At 44.5% G+C, this 17465-nt stretch overlaps 1 protein-coding gene across 3 annotated transcripts in view; it reads left to right on the forward strand.

Moving 5' to 3' along the window:
* Positions 1–816: 816 nt before the first annotated feature.
* LOC125925698 (GON-4-like protein) overlaps positions 817–17465 on the forward strand; it is a 72538-nt gene continuing 55889 nt past the window's right edge. For 2 of the 3 annotated variants that reach the window (XM_049634842.1, XM_049634845.1), the window contains exons 1-2: positions 1004–3552; positions 9397–9582. In XM_049634842.1, the coding sequence (XP_049490799.1) occupies positions 3048–3552; positions 9397–9582 (691 nt within the window). In that variant the 5' untranslated portion in view covers positions 1004–3047. Of the gene's footprint in view, positions 875–1003; positions 3553–9396; positions 9583–17465 lie in introns of those variants that run through there. The other variant, XM_049634844.1, reaches the window with a different exon arrangement.

Genomic DNA, 17465 nt, shown 5'->3' on the forward strand with positions numbered 1-17465 from the left:
TTTCATCTTGTTTACAGACAGGATCAGGATCAAATTATTTAAGTGCATAAATATTTGTTGATGCTTCACCTGTAAATTGAGACAGTGTTTTTTCAACTCCGACATTCTGTCCTTCTAGAAAAGTGTAAAGAACATGGTTCTAGGAATCATTCAAAACCCATGTATTGAATTAATAAACATCGACTCTCTGCCCCAGGCACCTTCCCGGGCACTGGATCATGGCACTAGAAGCTAGAGGATGCCCGATTCCCCTTGATAGCTGTGTGTCTTTGTGAAACCACCTTTCCAGCTGAGACAGAAATTTCTGTTCTGTGTAAATTGGAAGGTATAATATACATTGTTTCTTGTGAAAGAAACAATCGGGTTTCTTGTGAAGATCAAATCACCTATGATAACGTAAATGAAAACATTTTGTGAAATGAAGAGTATGATACAGCATCAAGAAGAGTATGATACAGCATCAATAATCACTACGGGTTGAGTTCAAGATCGCATTCACTTTATTCAGAAAACTGCACTATTTGTAAGCCAGGAGTCCTCTTTCTGCAATTTTATGAGTTCGCCATTTCTCGGTCCCGATTCCTGGTATCTCGCGGCGAGAAGGATTAGAGAGATGTCAACCTCAGCCACTGAATTGCAACCCGCAGCTTTGTTTTGAGTGGGACAGCTCAAAGCGAGACATTCCTTTAAATTCTTTCGCCAACAACCGACGTGCCGGCTTCAGTCCGCCCGCACCTAGCATGGCGCCTGGAGGTCAGCGCATGCTCCTTGGCTGGCGCCGCGCACCGCGGCTCGGGGGCGCGCACGTCAGTCGCTGCCGTTGGCTGACTTCCGGCGGGAGCGGAGTTGGGTTTCCGCGGGATCTGGTCGGCTGGTGAGGGCGGCGGGGCGCGTGCGGCGGGGCGGGAAGAGGCGGGTGGGAGCTGGACGTCCGGGCCGAGGGGTCGGGCCTGAGGGCTGGCGTGGGGTGCGTGACAGGAGGTGGAGCGTGAAGGTGTCTGGCGGGGCGTGGGGACCGCGGCCGGCTCTCGGCGCCGCGGTGGGAAGCGCGCTCAGGACCCCCTGGTGAAATCTGTTCCCCGGACCGGCCCGCGCTGGCGCTGCCCCGGAGTCGCGTTCATTCACCCTGTTAAGGGTGACTCGAGTTCCCAAAGCGGGGGCCTTTTTAGGGTTGCTGCGTTCGAAGTGTCTGGAGCCCATCTCTGCGCGCTGCTGACTTTGACTAGTAGCTGCCTTCTTTCTGTCCTTTTTCTTTTTTGAAGCTGTCATTCGTCTCTGAAATGTAGGACTCTTCTAGCTGCTCCCACTCCACCTCTTACCTCCTCACCGCCCTCCCCTCACAGGGGTCGACAGAGTCTTTAATAACTAAGAAAAGGCCATCAGCTGATTTTGGGGTGGGGATTTCCTGGTGCCTGAATTAGGGAGGCTTATTTTACTTGTTTTTAAAAAGTTTTTATTTTGCTTCTATTAAGTAATCTCCCCAATGTGGGACTGGAACTCATGACCTTGAGATCAAGGGTCCTGCGCTCCACTTACTGGGCCAACCGGGCGTTCCTGAATTAGGGAGGTTTAAAATAACATCACAGTTGAGACTGAAAGAGAACTTTCTTACTCCTCTAGTCCAGGCTTTCATGTAGTGCTCTGATAGATGGGCATTCAGACTTTGCCTGAGCATTGTTAGCATAACACTAGGCAACTTATTTTATTCTTGGACCTATTTTAATGAGAGTACAGTTTTTCTGGGTAGAATGATGTAGTCATTTTCCATACGATGCTTAACTCGTGGTCCAAGTGCATAGGATAAGCTAGGGACAGGAAGTTCAGAAGTTCATGCGCTTTCATTCATTATTTCGTTTCTTCAGGGAGCATTCACTGAGTATCCAGTAGGCACATCCTGCCAAGTACTAGGGGTACTAGTTGAAAGAATCCTTTTCCTCAAAGAGCACGTAGTTTTGAGGGAAGGAGAGATGGGAAGGAGACAGGAGAATAACAAAAGTGATAAATACTGTAAAAGAGGTTTACAAACAGGTGCTATAAGAATGTAAAAGAAGATGCCCTCCAGTTGTTGCCCTTAGGATGTGAAAACTGGAATTGAGGCCAAGAGTTGAGAAGTAACATAGCATAGAGAATGATAGGAATCTCTTGTTTTCAAAACAGAATTTCTGTTAATATAGCTTAACCTTTTTAAACAACCACACTTTGCTTTTGGGTTGTTTCTGTTGATGGGGCTACCTGTTTATGAAAACAGCAATAGCACACATTATTGATGTGATAAATCACTATTTAATGACATAGATGCTGTTTTTATTTCATTTTATAGCTGAAGAAACTGAGATTCAGGTTAAGTAATTTATGCAGTTTCAGAAAGTTGGAGAGAAGCTGACTTGGGAAACAAATGCAGACAGTGTGACTCCCACTTTGCTCTCGGCATCATGCTATTCTGCCTCCCTGATAGTAACGATCACTGACGTTTACTAATCACTTACTGTTTGATTTTTAGAGCAACCCTATGAGGTAAGAACAATTACTATCTTTTTCAGTTGAGGAAACTGAAGATTAGAGAGGTTAAGTTGCTCAGCCAAGATAACATGCTAATCGGTGGTGGAGTTAGGGTTTGAACCCGGCACTCTGACCACGGTCACTCCTCTCCCATCTAATGGGAGGTTGCGGGGGCGCCTGGGTGGCTCAGTTGGTTGAGCGTCCGACTTCAGCTCAGGTCATGATCTCACGGTCCGTGGGCTGGAGCTCCACATCGGACTCTGTGCTGACAGCTCAGAGTTTGGAGCCTGCTTCCGATCCTGTGTCTCCCTCTCTTTCTGCCCCTCCCCCACTCTCACTTTGTCTCACTCTGTCTCTCAAAAATAAATAGATGTAAAAAAAAAGAAAAAAATTGGGAAGTTGTGCATTTGGTCTAAAGTACTGTGTCCCTTACTGAACATGAATAAGTGGAAAGGTGCTTGAAGAAATGCTGTTATCATTAATTAATATGAAGGTGATAAGAACTTGCTTTTCTCCTTTCAGGATGGAACCCAGGTGGGACTTGTACAATGTTGCCCTGTAAGAAGAGAAGGACTACGGTGACTGGGTCCCCACAGCACCAGGGCAGCCAGGAGGAAGAGGACCTAGACCTGGAGTCCGCTGTTAAACCAGTGACTGACCAGGTGAAAGACTTGGGGTCAGCGTCACTCTCTGGGGGTCCAAGTCATGGCAGAGCGGCTGGCCTCCAAGTGCAGTCCGCGCAGGAGGCAGGAAATCAGCTTGGTGAGGAGGATCCACCTCTGAGCTCCAGGGTGCTCACCCAGGACACAAACGCACCGGTTCTGGAAGCTGTTGACGCGGCCATCTCTCAGGGCATCGCCCTACCTTCCTTGGAGTCTTCTCAGCCTCTTGTTGTACACAGTGGTAAAGGAAAGCTCCAGGCCCCTGGCTCAAGGAGAGGGAAGAAGATTGCACTCAGGCCTGGGCCAGTTCCCCAAGAAGATAGAGGAGATCATCCTGTTACAAAGGAGCCTTTTTCAGGAGAGCGTAGTGCAGAAGTCAAGGAAGAAGGAGGTAAGATATGAAACGGCTTAAGCCACGTTTCCCCGGTCGGTGCTAGGTGGCATTCCCTTACAAAGCAGTGTTTCTGAAAGGGGAAACTGACCCAGTGTGGGATTGGGACTGTGGAGCTCGTGGGGGTCGGCAGTGAACTTTATGAGTGGGTGGAGACCTTCTCCCTCCCTTTCCCTAGATCCTCTTCTGTATCCTTTTCTTTCCTTTCTAGGGGTGAACTATGTGGCCTTTTGTGATTCGGTTGTGTCTGTGCAGCAGGGCTTTTGGAGGAGAGGCAGCCGCTTGAAGGAGGCACTACTGCCTGGGACTTTGGGCGGGGCTCTGAAGAGATGATGTAACCCTCGAGGGAGGAGTCGTAGTTTGACAGATGGTGGCAGGGGGTATCTTAGGCCAAGGGTAGTAGGCGCCGAGGCAGAAGAGGATGGTGAGGTGGTTGCTTGGGAGAAGTGAGAGATGACTTCCGGGTGGTGGGTTGTGTATAGACTGTGAAGGGCTTTGTTTTTCATGCTCAAGCACTGGACCTCGTCCTGTAGGTGATGGCTGGTTCACAAGTAAGAGAAGCAGAAAGCATAGTTCTCCCCTCAGGAAGCTCTTTTCTAGGGTAGCTGGGAAGACGAGACATAAACATATTATCCATTTGGAGCAGTTGAAGGCAATATGTAGGCGCTGGGGTGTCTGGTACGGGTCATTCGGATTTTTGAAATTGGGACTGGCTGGGTTGGTGGGGTTCCATAGAGCGGGGAAGGAGAGGAGGTGGAGCAGCACATTCTGCAGCCCTGCGTAGGATCCGCGGTCCCCCAGAGGATCCGCGGTCCCCCGGAGGTTCTGCAGCCCCCCGAAGGATCCGTGGTCCCCCAGAGGTTCCGCCGTCCCGCAGAGGTTCCGTCGTCCTCCGGAAGTTCCACGGTCCCCCAGAAGTTCCGCAGTCCCGCAGAGGTTCTGCAGTCCCCCGGAGGATCCGCGGTCCCGCAGAAGTTCCGCGGTCCCCCAGAGATTCCGCCGTCCCGCTGAGGTGCTGTTTGTGCGGGCATGTAGCAGGGCTTCCCAGGGGCAGTGCGGGTGCGGATGACACAGAGCCTTGCTGGCTTCCCCGTGAGACCTTACAGAGGGTCAGTCTGGGATGTTGGCAGTGAGGTCAGAAAAAGGCGTACCCTAGAGACATCAGGAGGGAGAATTAGTCTTGCTCAGAGACTGGCATCGTTTCAGTTCTCTGGCCCCAGTGCTGGGTCGGACAGCTTCCAGGCACGGGCACTGAGGCACTTGGAGAGGAGTTCGTCCTTCCACGCATGCTGCCTGAGCTGATTTGGGGCCGTCAAGATAAAATACAACTCTGAGATTGGAGTCTGGTGAGACGTGGGAGCAGAAATGTTCAAAGTGTGAGTTGTGCTTCTGTGTGGAAAGGAACGTGGAGGAAGTTGACAATCTAAGGCTGAGGAAGAAGATGGCAGAGAGGGAAAACTGGGGAAGTGATAGGAGAAATCTCAGGAAGGAGGGGTGTCCAGAACGAGGCACTTCATTTGAAAGTTCGTGACTAAGGAAAGAGGAGGATGGGGCCTGACGGAAGGCTGCACTGGAGAGGGTGCAGGGGAGTTTCTGGGACGAGGAGGTGTGGTGAGGGAGGAGGAGGGCAGCAGTGTCTGCTCCACGGCAGGAGGGTGGACATGGCCCTGGGGGACAGCAGGGCCACTGAAATGTCTCCTTCAGGCCCGGGCGTGTTTGTGACGCGAAGGCAGGGGATCTGGAAAGGGCCCGGGAGTCAAGTAGGGTGGGGTGGGTGATCCCCAGGGCTTCAGAGTCACCTGCTGCTGAGGAGTGGGGTCTACAGACGTTTCCAGGGGTTAGTTTTCAGAGGTCCAGGCGTGGGTGAATGAGATAAACGTTCGTTGTTTACGGTCAGCTGTAATACCACTCCCCCTCACGAGGCTGGATAATTAGAAGTGAATTCTATCATCTTGCACTGTAATGAGCAAGCAATACCTGGAAAAGAAGGACCTTATGAGGGTGTCTATCCAGAATCCTTTTTCTCCCCGTAAGTAACTTTTTGTTTAATTTTTGCTACATAGAAATGTAATATACAAGGGGCGCCTGGGTGGCTCAGTTGGTTAAGCGTCTGACTCTTGATTTTGGCTCAGGTAGTGACCTCAGGGTTTGTGAGAGCCCCGCTTTGGGCTCTGTGCTGGCAGTGCAGAGCCTGCTTGGGATTCTGTCTCTCCTCTCTCTCTGCTTCTTCCCCGTGTGTGCTCACTCGCGCGCTCTCTCTCTCTCTCTCTCTCTCTCGTGTACACAAGCTCTCTTTCTAAATAAATAAACTTAAAAACATAAAAAAAGAAATGTAACATACAAAACAGAAAAGAAGACTAAAAATTCATATATATGCATTTTTAAAAATACTGAAAAATTTAAGGTAGAAAAAAAATCACCCACAACCTTACTACCCACAGTAATTACTACTAAAATTAGTACAGGAGTGCCTGGCTGGCTCAGTCGGTAGAGCATGTGACTCCTGATCTCAGGGTTGTGAGTTCAAGCCCTGTGTAGAGATTACTTAAAAATGAAATCTTAAAGAGGTGCCTGGGTGGCTCAGTCAGCGAAGTGTCTGGCTTTCGCACAGGTCATGATCTCATGGTTCTTGTGCTCAAGCCCCACATTGGGCTCTCTGCTGTCAGTGCAGAGCCTGCTTCCGATCCTGTGTTTCCTCTCTCTCTGCCCTTCCCCTGCTCGTGATCTTGTGTGCTCTCTCTCTCAAAAAATAAACATTAAAAAAAAAAAGAAATCTTAAGAAGAATTTATTGTATGTTCTTTTAGTTGTTTTGTTCTCTTGTAAGTAACATTTTAGTATTAGGAGTACATAAAAAAACAAAAACAAGGACAAAAAAGTCTGGGTTGAAGTGTAGTAGTTCTCCTTTATCCGTAGTTTCAGTTATCCGCAGTCAACCTCGGTCTGGAGGCAGATGATCCTCCTGACGTACTGTCGTCAGAAGGTCAGTAGTGGCCTAACACCGGGTCACAAGGCTGCGTCACTCACCTCACATCCTGTCCTCACGTAGGCATTTCGTCATCTCATCACTAGAAAGGTGAGGACAGGACAGGAAGATATTTTGAGAGGGGAGAGCACATTCACATAACTTTTTACGGTATATTGTTTTAATTGTTCTCTTTTATTATTATTGGTAACCTCCCTGCCTAATTTATAAATTAAACCACCCTAGGTGTGTATGGGAAAGAACATAGAATATAAGGGTTCGTACTGTGGGACATGTCAGACATCTCCTGAGGGTTTAGGAACACATGTCCCAGGGCTACCCGGTCAGCGAGTTGTTACATTCCGTGCACCTGCTAAATCGTTTCTAGGCTGCAGGTGCTAGGGATTAAACTCCGTCTGCACTGGTGTGTGTTCTAACAGAATTTTCCCCCCACCCCCAGCCTCTTTTTTTGTCTTCAGAATTTTAATTGTTCTTTTAAAATTGATTTATATGATCTAATTTCTCCTCGTGCTTTTTTTTCTTTGTTTTGTAAAAATGATTAACTTCGGCAGATTTCAGCTCGTAATTAGTTGCCTTGGGCATTTCTCAGCGAATTACTTTCATGTTATCCATTCGCAGTTCTTAGGCTGGCAGTAAACAAGTTACAGATGTGCTCTGTGTTAGGCGTTCCCTTCTGTGTCTCTCTCACTCTTCTCAGCTTCCGTTTCTAGGGGCTTTCAGCCTCCAGCACACGGACAGAGGGAAGGAAAAGCGGGGGTCCTGTGGGGTTCTCTGAGAGGAGAGTTAAGTTGAGAAGCAACGTGATTGGGTAATAGGAAAGGAACATTTTCGGGGTGTCTGGCTGCCTTAGTCGGAAGAGTGTGTGACTCTTGATCTTGGGGTCGAGTTTGAGTCCTTTGTTGGGTGTAGACATTACTTAAATACAACTGAAAAAATAAAAAAGAAAAATAAAAAGGAACGTTTTCTCTATGTAGAGACTGGTGCAGCCTATAAACGGTAGGGACAGTGTTAGAGTAGTTCCAGATGTGTTTTCCGTAGTAAAAGTAGCGATGGAAACTAGCTACCAAAGTGAGCTTCTCGTATGTTTGTTTAAAACGTCTTTTATGTTGGTTCAGTTTTGAAATGTTGACACCATTAATCTAAAAATTATGAAGAGTGTTGACTAAATGAGAGCACTATGTTGGGGCGTCTGGGTGGCTCAGTTGGTTAAACATCTGACTTCGGCCCAGGTCATAATCTCTTGGTTCACCAGTTCGAACCCTGCATCAGGCTTGTGCTGACAGCTCAGAGACAACCTGGAGCCTGCTTTGGATTCTGTGTCTCCTTCTCTCTCTCTCTCTGCCCCTCCCTGAACATGCTCTGTCTCTTTCCCTCTCTCAAAAATAAATAAACATTAAAAAAATTTTTAAAAAATGAGAGCACTATGCTGTGCTGTTGATTGAAGTTCTCTTTTCTAAGGTATTTGACTGAGAGGAACTTTTGATTTGACGGACTCAGGACTTCACTTCTTGTCCAGTCCCCGTTAAAAGCAAAAGCCCTCAGATGTTTTGACGTCGTGGAGTAACCATGGGCTCCAGAAATGGAGGATGGAAGATTGAAGAGTAAATGCAGTCAATGATTGATTCATACTTAATTTAAAACTAAAACTTCTTTTCTTTGTTGGAGTGTGGAGGGTGGTCCAGTTTCAAATCCTGTTTACACCAGTTGAAACTGGCCATGTTGATGAGGTAGTAGTCTAGAGTATAGAGGCTACTTTGGGTAGAGCTCAGTGATAAACAACCTGATCTTTTTTTGAAAAAAAAATTTTTATTTCATGAGATCTTCCTTCTTAGTGGATTTCTTAAAAATGTTTATTTAATTTTGAGAGAGAGCGAGCGAGCCGGGGAGGGGCAGAGAGAGAGAGGGACAGAGGATCCAAAGCGGGCCCTGAGCTGTCAGTACAGAGCCTGACATGGGGCTCGAACCCACAAACTGCAAGATCATGACCTGAGCCAAAGTTGGACGCTTAACCAACTGAGCCACCCAGGTGCCCCTAAAAATTTTTTGACTTTATGATATGCAGACATGGAAGAAATTCATAAATACAGAGGGTGCATAGTGAAAAGGTAGGCACCCCTTCACTCTGTCCTCTGGACCCCAGGTCTTTGTCTTAGAAGCAGGCAGGCAGTTCAGCAGTCCCTTGTGTATAGTCTGTAGATATTCTGCCCGTACACAAGCCTGTATATATTCTTCTCCTCGTGACAACTTGGTTCTAATGTTTACTTTTGATACAGCATGAATGCTTTGCTTTTTGAACACCCCATCTTCCCCAGAAGAAGGCACGATGGCACCGATGAAGAGTTGAGATGAAAAGGAGAAAGTTGTCTAGTGAACCATAGAATCAACCACGTATTTATAATTTGATGGTGGTTTTTACTCTCCTGCTCTGTAAAATTTACAGAGTCAGAAAGTTCAGGACATTTTGTAATGGATATCATTTATAGAGATTAAATGTGGTGTTAATGATTGTCCATATAAAATGTCCCTTTGTCATCAGAAGTATAACACCCCCCACCCCACTATTAGGGTTCTGATTTCTCCATAGGAAAAAAATGCATAACTCAAAGCATATTAGAAGTAGAAAGACCTTAGCAGTTATCTGGTTCAGCTCCCTGACATTAGATGAGCAAATTGGATCTGAGCTTTGATTTCGGTATTTTTCTTAGGATACTGTCTTTAAGAGAGAGGAATACCTATGTGGTACGTGCATCATTAATGAAATTACCCAGCTGAAGAGGACTTTATAACAAAATGCTGATTTCTGCAACCTGGTATGATTGCAAATGGGCACAGTGTGGAGCAACCCTTGTGATTCTTCCAGGAAAACCTCAGTCTGGAGGGGAGATGCCTTCACTGCCTCTAGGCGCCCACTCTGCCAAACCGGGAGCCCTGCCTGGGAAGTCCCCTCCGTCACATGTCTGTGCCTGTCCCCAAGAGAAGCCACTTGGGACTCTGGCTCCGCAAGCTGAGGATGAGACAGAGGACGGCGGACTCTTCATTCCGATGGGTAGGCTTTGTTTCTTTTTTTCTTTTTTAATTAAAAAAAACCCTCTCTATTGAAGTGTAATATGAAGCACAATATGGAGAAAACTGCACGTATTTTAAGAGATCCAAGTTCACTGAATTTCAGAGATTGTAAACACCCATGCAAGCAGGAACTGGATCAAAAACAGAATATTACCTGCACCCAGGGCCCTCCCTTTCAGTTACTACCAACACCCCACCCCTGCAGGACCATTATTCTGACTTCCTGGTTCACCTGTTTTGTACTTTATGAGTGGAATCGTATGTATGTGTGTTTTGTGACTGCCTTTTTCCACTTGTGTTGTCGTGTTATGAAATTGGCCCCCGCTGCTGCACGTACTTGTGGATTGCTCGTTTTCATTGCTGTGTAGTAGCCTTTTGGAGCGTTCTACTATTTCTTTATCCATTCAGCTCTTACCGGGCATTAGGATGGTTTCTAGTTGCAGGCTACTCTGACTGGTGCTGCCGTGGATGTTCCTGGTGCAGGTGTCTGGGTGAGCATCTGCACCTGATTTTCCTTGGGTGTAATTGCTAGGTCATAGGATTAGGCCTCTTTACATTTGTTTGAAATATTGTACGTAAAAAAAAAATTTTTTTAATGTTTATTTTTGAGAGAGAGAGAGAGAGAGATCGCGAGTGTGAGCGGGGGAGGGGCAAAGAGAGAGGGAGACACAATGCTAAGCAGCTCCAGGCTCTGAGCTGTCAGCAACAGAGCCCCACGCAGGGCTTGAACCCACAAGCCGTGAGATCATGACCTGAACCGAAGTTGGATGCTCAACTGACTGAGCCACCCAGGTGCCCCTAAATATTATATTTTTTTTATTGTGAATTATAACACATACACACAAGTGAATAAAGACTTCTAGGGGCACCTGGGTGACCCAGTCGGTTAAGTGTCTGACTCTTGATTTCAGCTCAGGTCATGATCTCGCGGTTGTGTGATCAAGCCCCTGTGCTGACTGTGGAGCCTGCTTGAGATTCTCTCTCTCTGCCTCTCCCCTGCTCGAGCTTTATCTCTCAAAATAGATAAACAATCATTTTTTAAAAATAAGAAAAATTGTGTAACAGCCACCACCATCAGCATATGGGATGTCTCTCTGACCGCAGAAGTTCTCTCATTCCCCTCTGCAGGCCTTCATCCTCCGCCCTCGGCACCTGCCAGTCTCCCTTCTGTTCTGGCAGGTTCCCGTTTTGTACGGTGTTATTACGCGTGAGGTGTCATACAGTACGGAGCCTTGCGCATCTGGTATCTTTCACCTAGTCTGATGCCTTTGAGATTCATTCGTGCTTTCATCGCTGAGTAGTATTCATTCTCTTCCAACGAAGGACCACAGTTAGTTTACCTGTTCACCAGTTGATGGGCATTTGGATTGTTTCCAGGTTTTGCCTGAAACTGCTATAAAGATTCACATGTAGGTCTTCGATAGACATAAATTTTCATTTTTCTGGGGTAAATAACTAGGAGTGTCATTGCTGGGGCTTGTGGTTTATGTTTAACTTTGTAAGAAACTGCTGAACTGTGTTCCAGGGTGGCCGGACCATCTTACACTCCCACCTGCAGTATGTGAGATTTGCAGCTGATAGCCTCCAGCCAGCCGCTGTCAGACTTTTAATTTTATCCGTTCTAGTAGGTGTATTTCCTCCTGGTTTTCAATTGCATTTCCCCAAGGAATAATGCTACGGAGCATATTTTCATGTGTTTATGGCCATCTGTAGATCATTTTTGGTGAAATGTTAGCTCATTGTTCTGTTGTTTGCCTTCATTCCTTTTGTAATCAGTACATATCTTGCAGGAAATACTTTAAAACTATGCATCTATCCTGTTCATCTTCGAATCTTTGTCCACTAATTTTAGCATCCATTGGTAGATTGCCTGTAACAGGCTTTTTTTTTTTTTTTTAACTTTATGTATTTATTTTGAAAGAGAGAGAGAGAGAACCAGCAAGGGAGGGGCAGAGAGAGGGAGGGATCCAAAGCAGGCTCTGTGCTGACAGCAGAGAGCCTATCGCGGGGCTCAAACTCACAAACCATGAGATCGTGACCTGAGCCAAAGTCGGATGTCCAACTGACTGAGCCACCCAGATGCTCCATTACTGTGTTCTTCTAATGGCAATTTTTTATTTCTCTCATGCCTTCTCCTTCTATTAATTGGGATTTTCTATAAAGAAGAGCTGTCCTGGGGCCTGGGTGGCTCAGTCAGTTAAGTAAGTGTCCGCCTCTTGATTTTGGCTCAGACAGGTCATCATCTCATGTTTCAGGAGTTCATGAGTTTGGGCCCTGCGTTGGGCTCTGCACTGATGGCATGGAGCCTGCTTGGGATTCTCTCTCTTCCCCCCACCTCTCCCTTGCTCACACATGCTCTCACTCTCTTTCCCTGAGAAGAAATAAACTTTAAAGAGGACCTGTCCCTTCTTCATTATTTATTTATTTTTTCAATTTTTATGTGAGTATGGACTGAGATACTTATTTTATTATTTGAGTTACAATGCAGTACTGTCGTTATCGTGCTCACGTTGTTGTAGCTACAGGGAGATACTCCAGGATTTACTTTTGTGGAATATGGTTTTGGTGTCATATCAAGGAACACTGCCTAACCCTGGGGCACCCGGCTGGCTCAGTTGGGGAACCTCGAGACTCTGGATCTCAGAGGGTTGTGAGGTCGAGCTGCACACCGGGAGGAAAGCAGACTTAAAAAAAAAAAAATGATTTAAAAAAGAAAAGGAACTCTGCCCAAACTGAGGTCACAGAGTTTCTTTTCTGCAAGTTGTGTGGTTTTACATATTACATTTAGGTGTATGAACCATGTTGAGTTAATTTTTGTATCATCATGTGTGAGGTATGTTTGAGACTCTCTTGCATGCGGATGTTCACTTATTTCAGCACTATTTTTGGAAAATATTTTTTCTCCATTTAATTACCTTTGCACATAGGGCACCTGGGTGGCTCAGTCAGTTTGTCGTCCGACTTTGGCTCAGGTCATGATCTTGCAGTTCATGAGTTTGAGCCCTGCGTTGGGCTCTGTGCTGACAGCTTGGAGCCTGGAGCCTGCTTCGGATTCTGTGTCTCCCTCTCTCTCTGCCCCTCCCCCATTCACACTCTGTGTCTGTCTCTCTCAAAAATAAATAAAAAAAAAAACATTTAAAAAATTAAGAAAAAATAAGTTACCTTTGCACCTATGTAAAAAAGTCACTTGGCCATATTAGTGTGGACTTTTCTGGACTCTGTTCTGTCCCACTGATCTGTGTGTCTAACCTTTCACCAACACCACACAGGCTCGATCAGTATAACTTCACAGGGAGTGTCGAGGTCGGGTAGTATGAATCTTCACTTTGTCCTTTTTATTTTTATTTTTTATTATTTTTAATGTTATTTTTGAGAGAGAGAGAGAGAGAATGCGTGCGCACAAGCCGGGGAGAGGCAGAAAGAGAGAGACACAGAATCTGAAGCAGGCTCCAGGCTCTGAGCTGTCAGTACAGAGCCCGACGTGGGGCTCGAACTCATGAACCACATGATTATGACCTGAATGGAAGTTGTATGCTTAACTGACTAGCCCCCCCCGGGGCCCCCCCCCCCCCCCCACCGCCTTTTTAAAACAAGGTTATTGAGCTATTCTAGGTCATTTGCATTTCCATGTAAATTTGAGAATTGGGTTGTTATTTTCTTCAAAAATACTTGCTGAAATACTGATTGGAAATGAATCTGTGGATCAATTTGGGAAGAAAGTTGTCATCTTAACAGTACTGAGTCTACTAATCCGTAGCAAGATACATATATTTATTTAGACGTTTAAAAATTTCTCTCAGCAATATTTTGTAGTTTTTACCATATACATTTTTCACTTATATTTTAGATTTATGAAACATGCATTTTTTTTTTATGCTTATGTCAGTTTTTCTTTTCAACTTCTAGTTTGTTGCCAACATACAGATAGAGTAGGCTTGGGTATATCAGTATATCTTGTGATTTTGCTATAAATTCATTTATTAGCTGTATATACTTTATAGATTCTTTTTTGTTTTTATTATTATTTTTTAACGTTTATTTATTTTTGAGAGAAAGAGTGCAAGCGGAGGAGGGACAGACAGAGGGGGAGACGTAGAATTGGAAGCAGGCTCTATGTTCTGAGCGGTCAGCACAGAGCCCGACATGGGGCTCGAACCCACGAACCAAGAGATAATATGACCTGAGCCGAAATCAGATGCTTAACCAACTGAGCCACCCAGGTGCCCCCATTCTTTTTTGTTTTGGAAGAGTTTATTTGTTTTGAGAGAGAGGGAGAGAGAGAATCCCAAGCAGGCCCTGCGCTCACAGTGCAGTGAGATCGTGACCTGAACTGAAATTGAGTCGGCCGCTTAATGGACTGAGTCACCCAGGCACCCTTACTTTATAGATTCTTTAACAATTTCTTACAGAGATAATTATGTCATCTGAGAACAAGGGTTTTTTTTTTTACCTTCATTTCTCTTTCTTCCTCTTCTTCCCTTTATATCTCCCTCCCTCTTTCTCTTCCTTTCCATTTGTCAGTCCCCCTTTACTGTGTACAACCCTGAGGGGAAGTGGCGAGAGGGGTCGTCTTTCCTGTGTTCCTGGTCTCTGGGAAGCACGTTCCGTCTTTCACCGTGGAGCTGAAGCTGGTTTATAGCTGTGGTGTATTGGATTGAGGAAGTTCTCTACTGTTCCTAGTTGCTGAGAGTTTTTATGGTGAATTGATGTTAGATTTTGTGAAAAGCTTTCTCTGCCTCTATTGAGATTGTCTTTTGTTTTGTTTTTGCTTTTGATCTGTTGATATAGTGAATTATATTGATTGATTTTCAAATTTGAAAGCAATTTTGCATTTCTGGGGTAAGCCACACCTTTTGGCCATGATATATTACCCTTTTTATATATTGCTGGATTTGATTTGCTAGTATTTTAAAGATTTTTGTATCTGTGGTTGATAGTTTTCTTGTACTGTCTTTGTATGGTTTGATATTGGGGTCATGCTGAGTTGGGAAGTGTTCCCTTTTTGTGCTTTTGTTTTTGGAAGAGCGTGTGTGAATTGGTATTACTTCTTCCTTTTTATTAATATTTATTTTTTTATTTTGAAAGAGAGAGTACATACGCATGAGCTGGTGAGGGGCAGAGAGATTGAGAGAGAGAGAGAGAGAGAGATAGAGAAAATCCCCTGGTAGGCTCTGTGCCGCTAATGCAGAGTGCATGGGGCTCGAACCCACGAACTGTGAGATCATGACCTGAGCCAGAGATAGAGAAAGAGAGAGAGAGAGAGAGAGAGAGAGAGAGAGAGAGAAAATCCCCTGGTAGGCTCTGTGCCGCTAATGCAGAGTGCATGGGGCTCGAACCCACGAACTGTGAGATCATGACCTGAGCCAAAGTTGGATGTTTAATTGACAGCCACCCAGGTGTCCCTACAGTTGGTATCTTTCAAGGTATTTGTCTGTTTCGTCTACCTTGTCACATTTATTGGCATAAGTGTTTTCATAATATTCCTTTGTTATCTTTCTATTATCTGTAGGGTCTGCAGCGGTGTCTGTTCTTTTATTCTTGATACTGGTGATTTGTGTCTTTTTCTTAACCACTCTGTCTTAACCACTCTGGCTAGAAGGTTTTCAGTATTCATCTTTGAATTCAAAGGACAAGATTTTGATTTCATTAACTTCTCTATTTTTCTGTTTTCTATTTCATTGATTTTTGTCTGCTTTCTTTCTTCTTGCTTTGGGTTTAATTTGGTCTTTTTCTGGTTTTCTTAAAGTGGAAGCTTAGATCACTGATTTGAAACTTTTCTTATTTTTTAATAGTACTTAATGTGTCACTTTCCTGTTAAACACTTGTGTTAGCTGTGCCCCGCAAATTTTGTTTGATATGTTATATTTCATGGACTTCAGTTGACAATATTTTCTAATTTCCTTTGGGATGTCTTCTTTGACCCACAGATTATTCAGAAGTGTGTAGTTTTATTTCTTTTTTTTTTTAATTTTTTTTTTTAACGTTTATTTATTTTTGAGATAGAGACAGAGCATGAACGGAGGAGGGTCAGAGAGAGAGGGAGACACAGAATCTGAAACAGGCTCCAGGCTCTGAGCTGTCAGCACAGAGCCTGATGCGGGGCTCGAACTCACGGACCGTGAGATCATGACCTGAGCCGAAGTTGGTTGCTCAACCGACTGAGCCACCCAGGCGCCCCTAGCTGTATATACTTTTATTCATTTTAAAAGGTTTTGTTTATTATTTTTTTTAATATTTACTTATTTTGAGAGAAACAGTGAGGGGAGGAAGATAAAGAGAGGGAGACAGAGAATCCCAAGCATGCTCTGTAGCTGTTAGCACACAGCCCATTGTGGGGCTTTAACTGACAAACTGTGAGATCATGACTTGAGCCGAAACTGAGTTAGATGCTTAACAGACTCAGTCACCCGGGTGCCCCTTAAATAATCTTTATACCCCACGTGGGGCTCAAACTCATGACCCTGAGATCAAGAGTTGTGTGCTCCACTGATGGGGCCAGCCAAGTGCCCCTGCTCTACATATTTTAAAACTCTGTGTTTAGGTGCATGTACCTAATGACAAATGTGATTGGGTTTTGAGTGTTAGAGCAAACTGGCGTTTCTGGGATGAACCTATTTGGTCATGACATATCAGACTTTCCATGAGCTGCCGGACCCATTTCCTGATAATATAATTCAAGGTTTTGTGTCTTTATTTATGAGAGGTACTGGCTTTAATTTTCTTATAATGTCTTTTTCATGTGTTGGTGTTTGGTAACTGGCCTTATAAAATAAATTGGGGGGTACCTGGGTGGCTCAGTTGGTTGAGCATCCGACTTCACCTCAGGTTATGATCTCATAGCTCGTGAGTTCGAGCCCCGTGTCGGGCTCTGTGCTGACAGCTCAGAGCCTGGAGCCTGCTTCGGATTCTGTGTCTCCCCCTCTCTCTCTGCCTCTAACCCACTCGCATTCTGACTTTGTCTCTCTCAAAAATAAACATACATTAAAAAAAATAATAAAATGAATTGGGAAGTTTCCCATCATTGTCCACTCTCTGGAAGAGTTTATGTAAGGCTATTATTTATTTCTCAAAATTTTGTAAGACTTCACCAAGAAGTTACCTAGGCTTGGAGTTCTCTTTGTCAAAAGGATTTTAAATTATGGAGTAAATTCTTTAATAATTTTAGGACTATTCAGATTTCCTGTTTCTGTCAGTTTTGGTCAGTTGTGTTTTTCGAGGAATTTGTATGTTTTCTCTAAATTGTCAAATATTTTGATGTAAAGTTGTTTATAAAAGGCTTATTTTGGGATTTTTTTTTTTTTTTTTTTTTTTTTTTGGTTTTAGTTTTTAACTAATCTCCATACCCAACAGGGATTGAACTCCATGACCCTCAGATTAAGAGTTGCACACTCCACCAAACTGAGCCAGCCAAGTGCCTCTATTTTGGGGTATCTTTAAGATTTTTTTAGGTTTATTTATTTATTTTGAGAGAGAGAGAGAAAGAGAGAGAGAGTGAGTAAGTGAGTTGGGGAAGGGCAGAGGGAGAAGGAGAGAGAGGGAATCCCAAGCAGGCTCTGCACTGTTAGAACAGAGACCAACGAGGGGCTAGAACTCATGAACCATGAGATAAGGACCTGAGCTGAAGTTGGGTGCTTCACTGATTGGGTGCTTAACTGACTGAGCCACCCAGGCACCCCTGTCCTCTTTATTTCTGGTTGGAAACTTTTTGTTGAGAAGTCTGATTTTTTTTGTTGGTAAGTTTGGCTTGAGGTTTATCAATTTTATTAATCTTTTCAAAGAACCACCTTTTGGCTTTTATTTTTTTATTTTTTATTTTATTTTATTTTTTATTTTTTATTTTTTTAACGTTTATTTATTTTTTTT

Source organism: Panthera uncia, chromosome F1 (genome assembly GCF_023721935.1).
Source record: "Panthera uncia isolate 11264 chromosome F1, Puncia_PCG_1.0, whole genome shotgun sequence".
NCBI classification, from domain to species: Eukaryota; Metazoa; Chordata; class Mammalia; order Carnivora; family Felidae; genus Panthera; species Panthera uncia.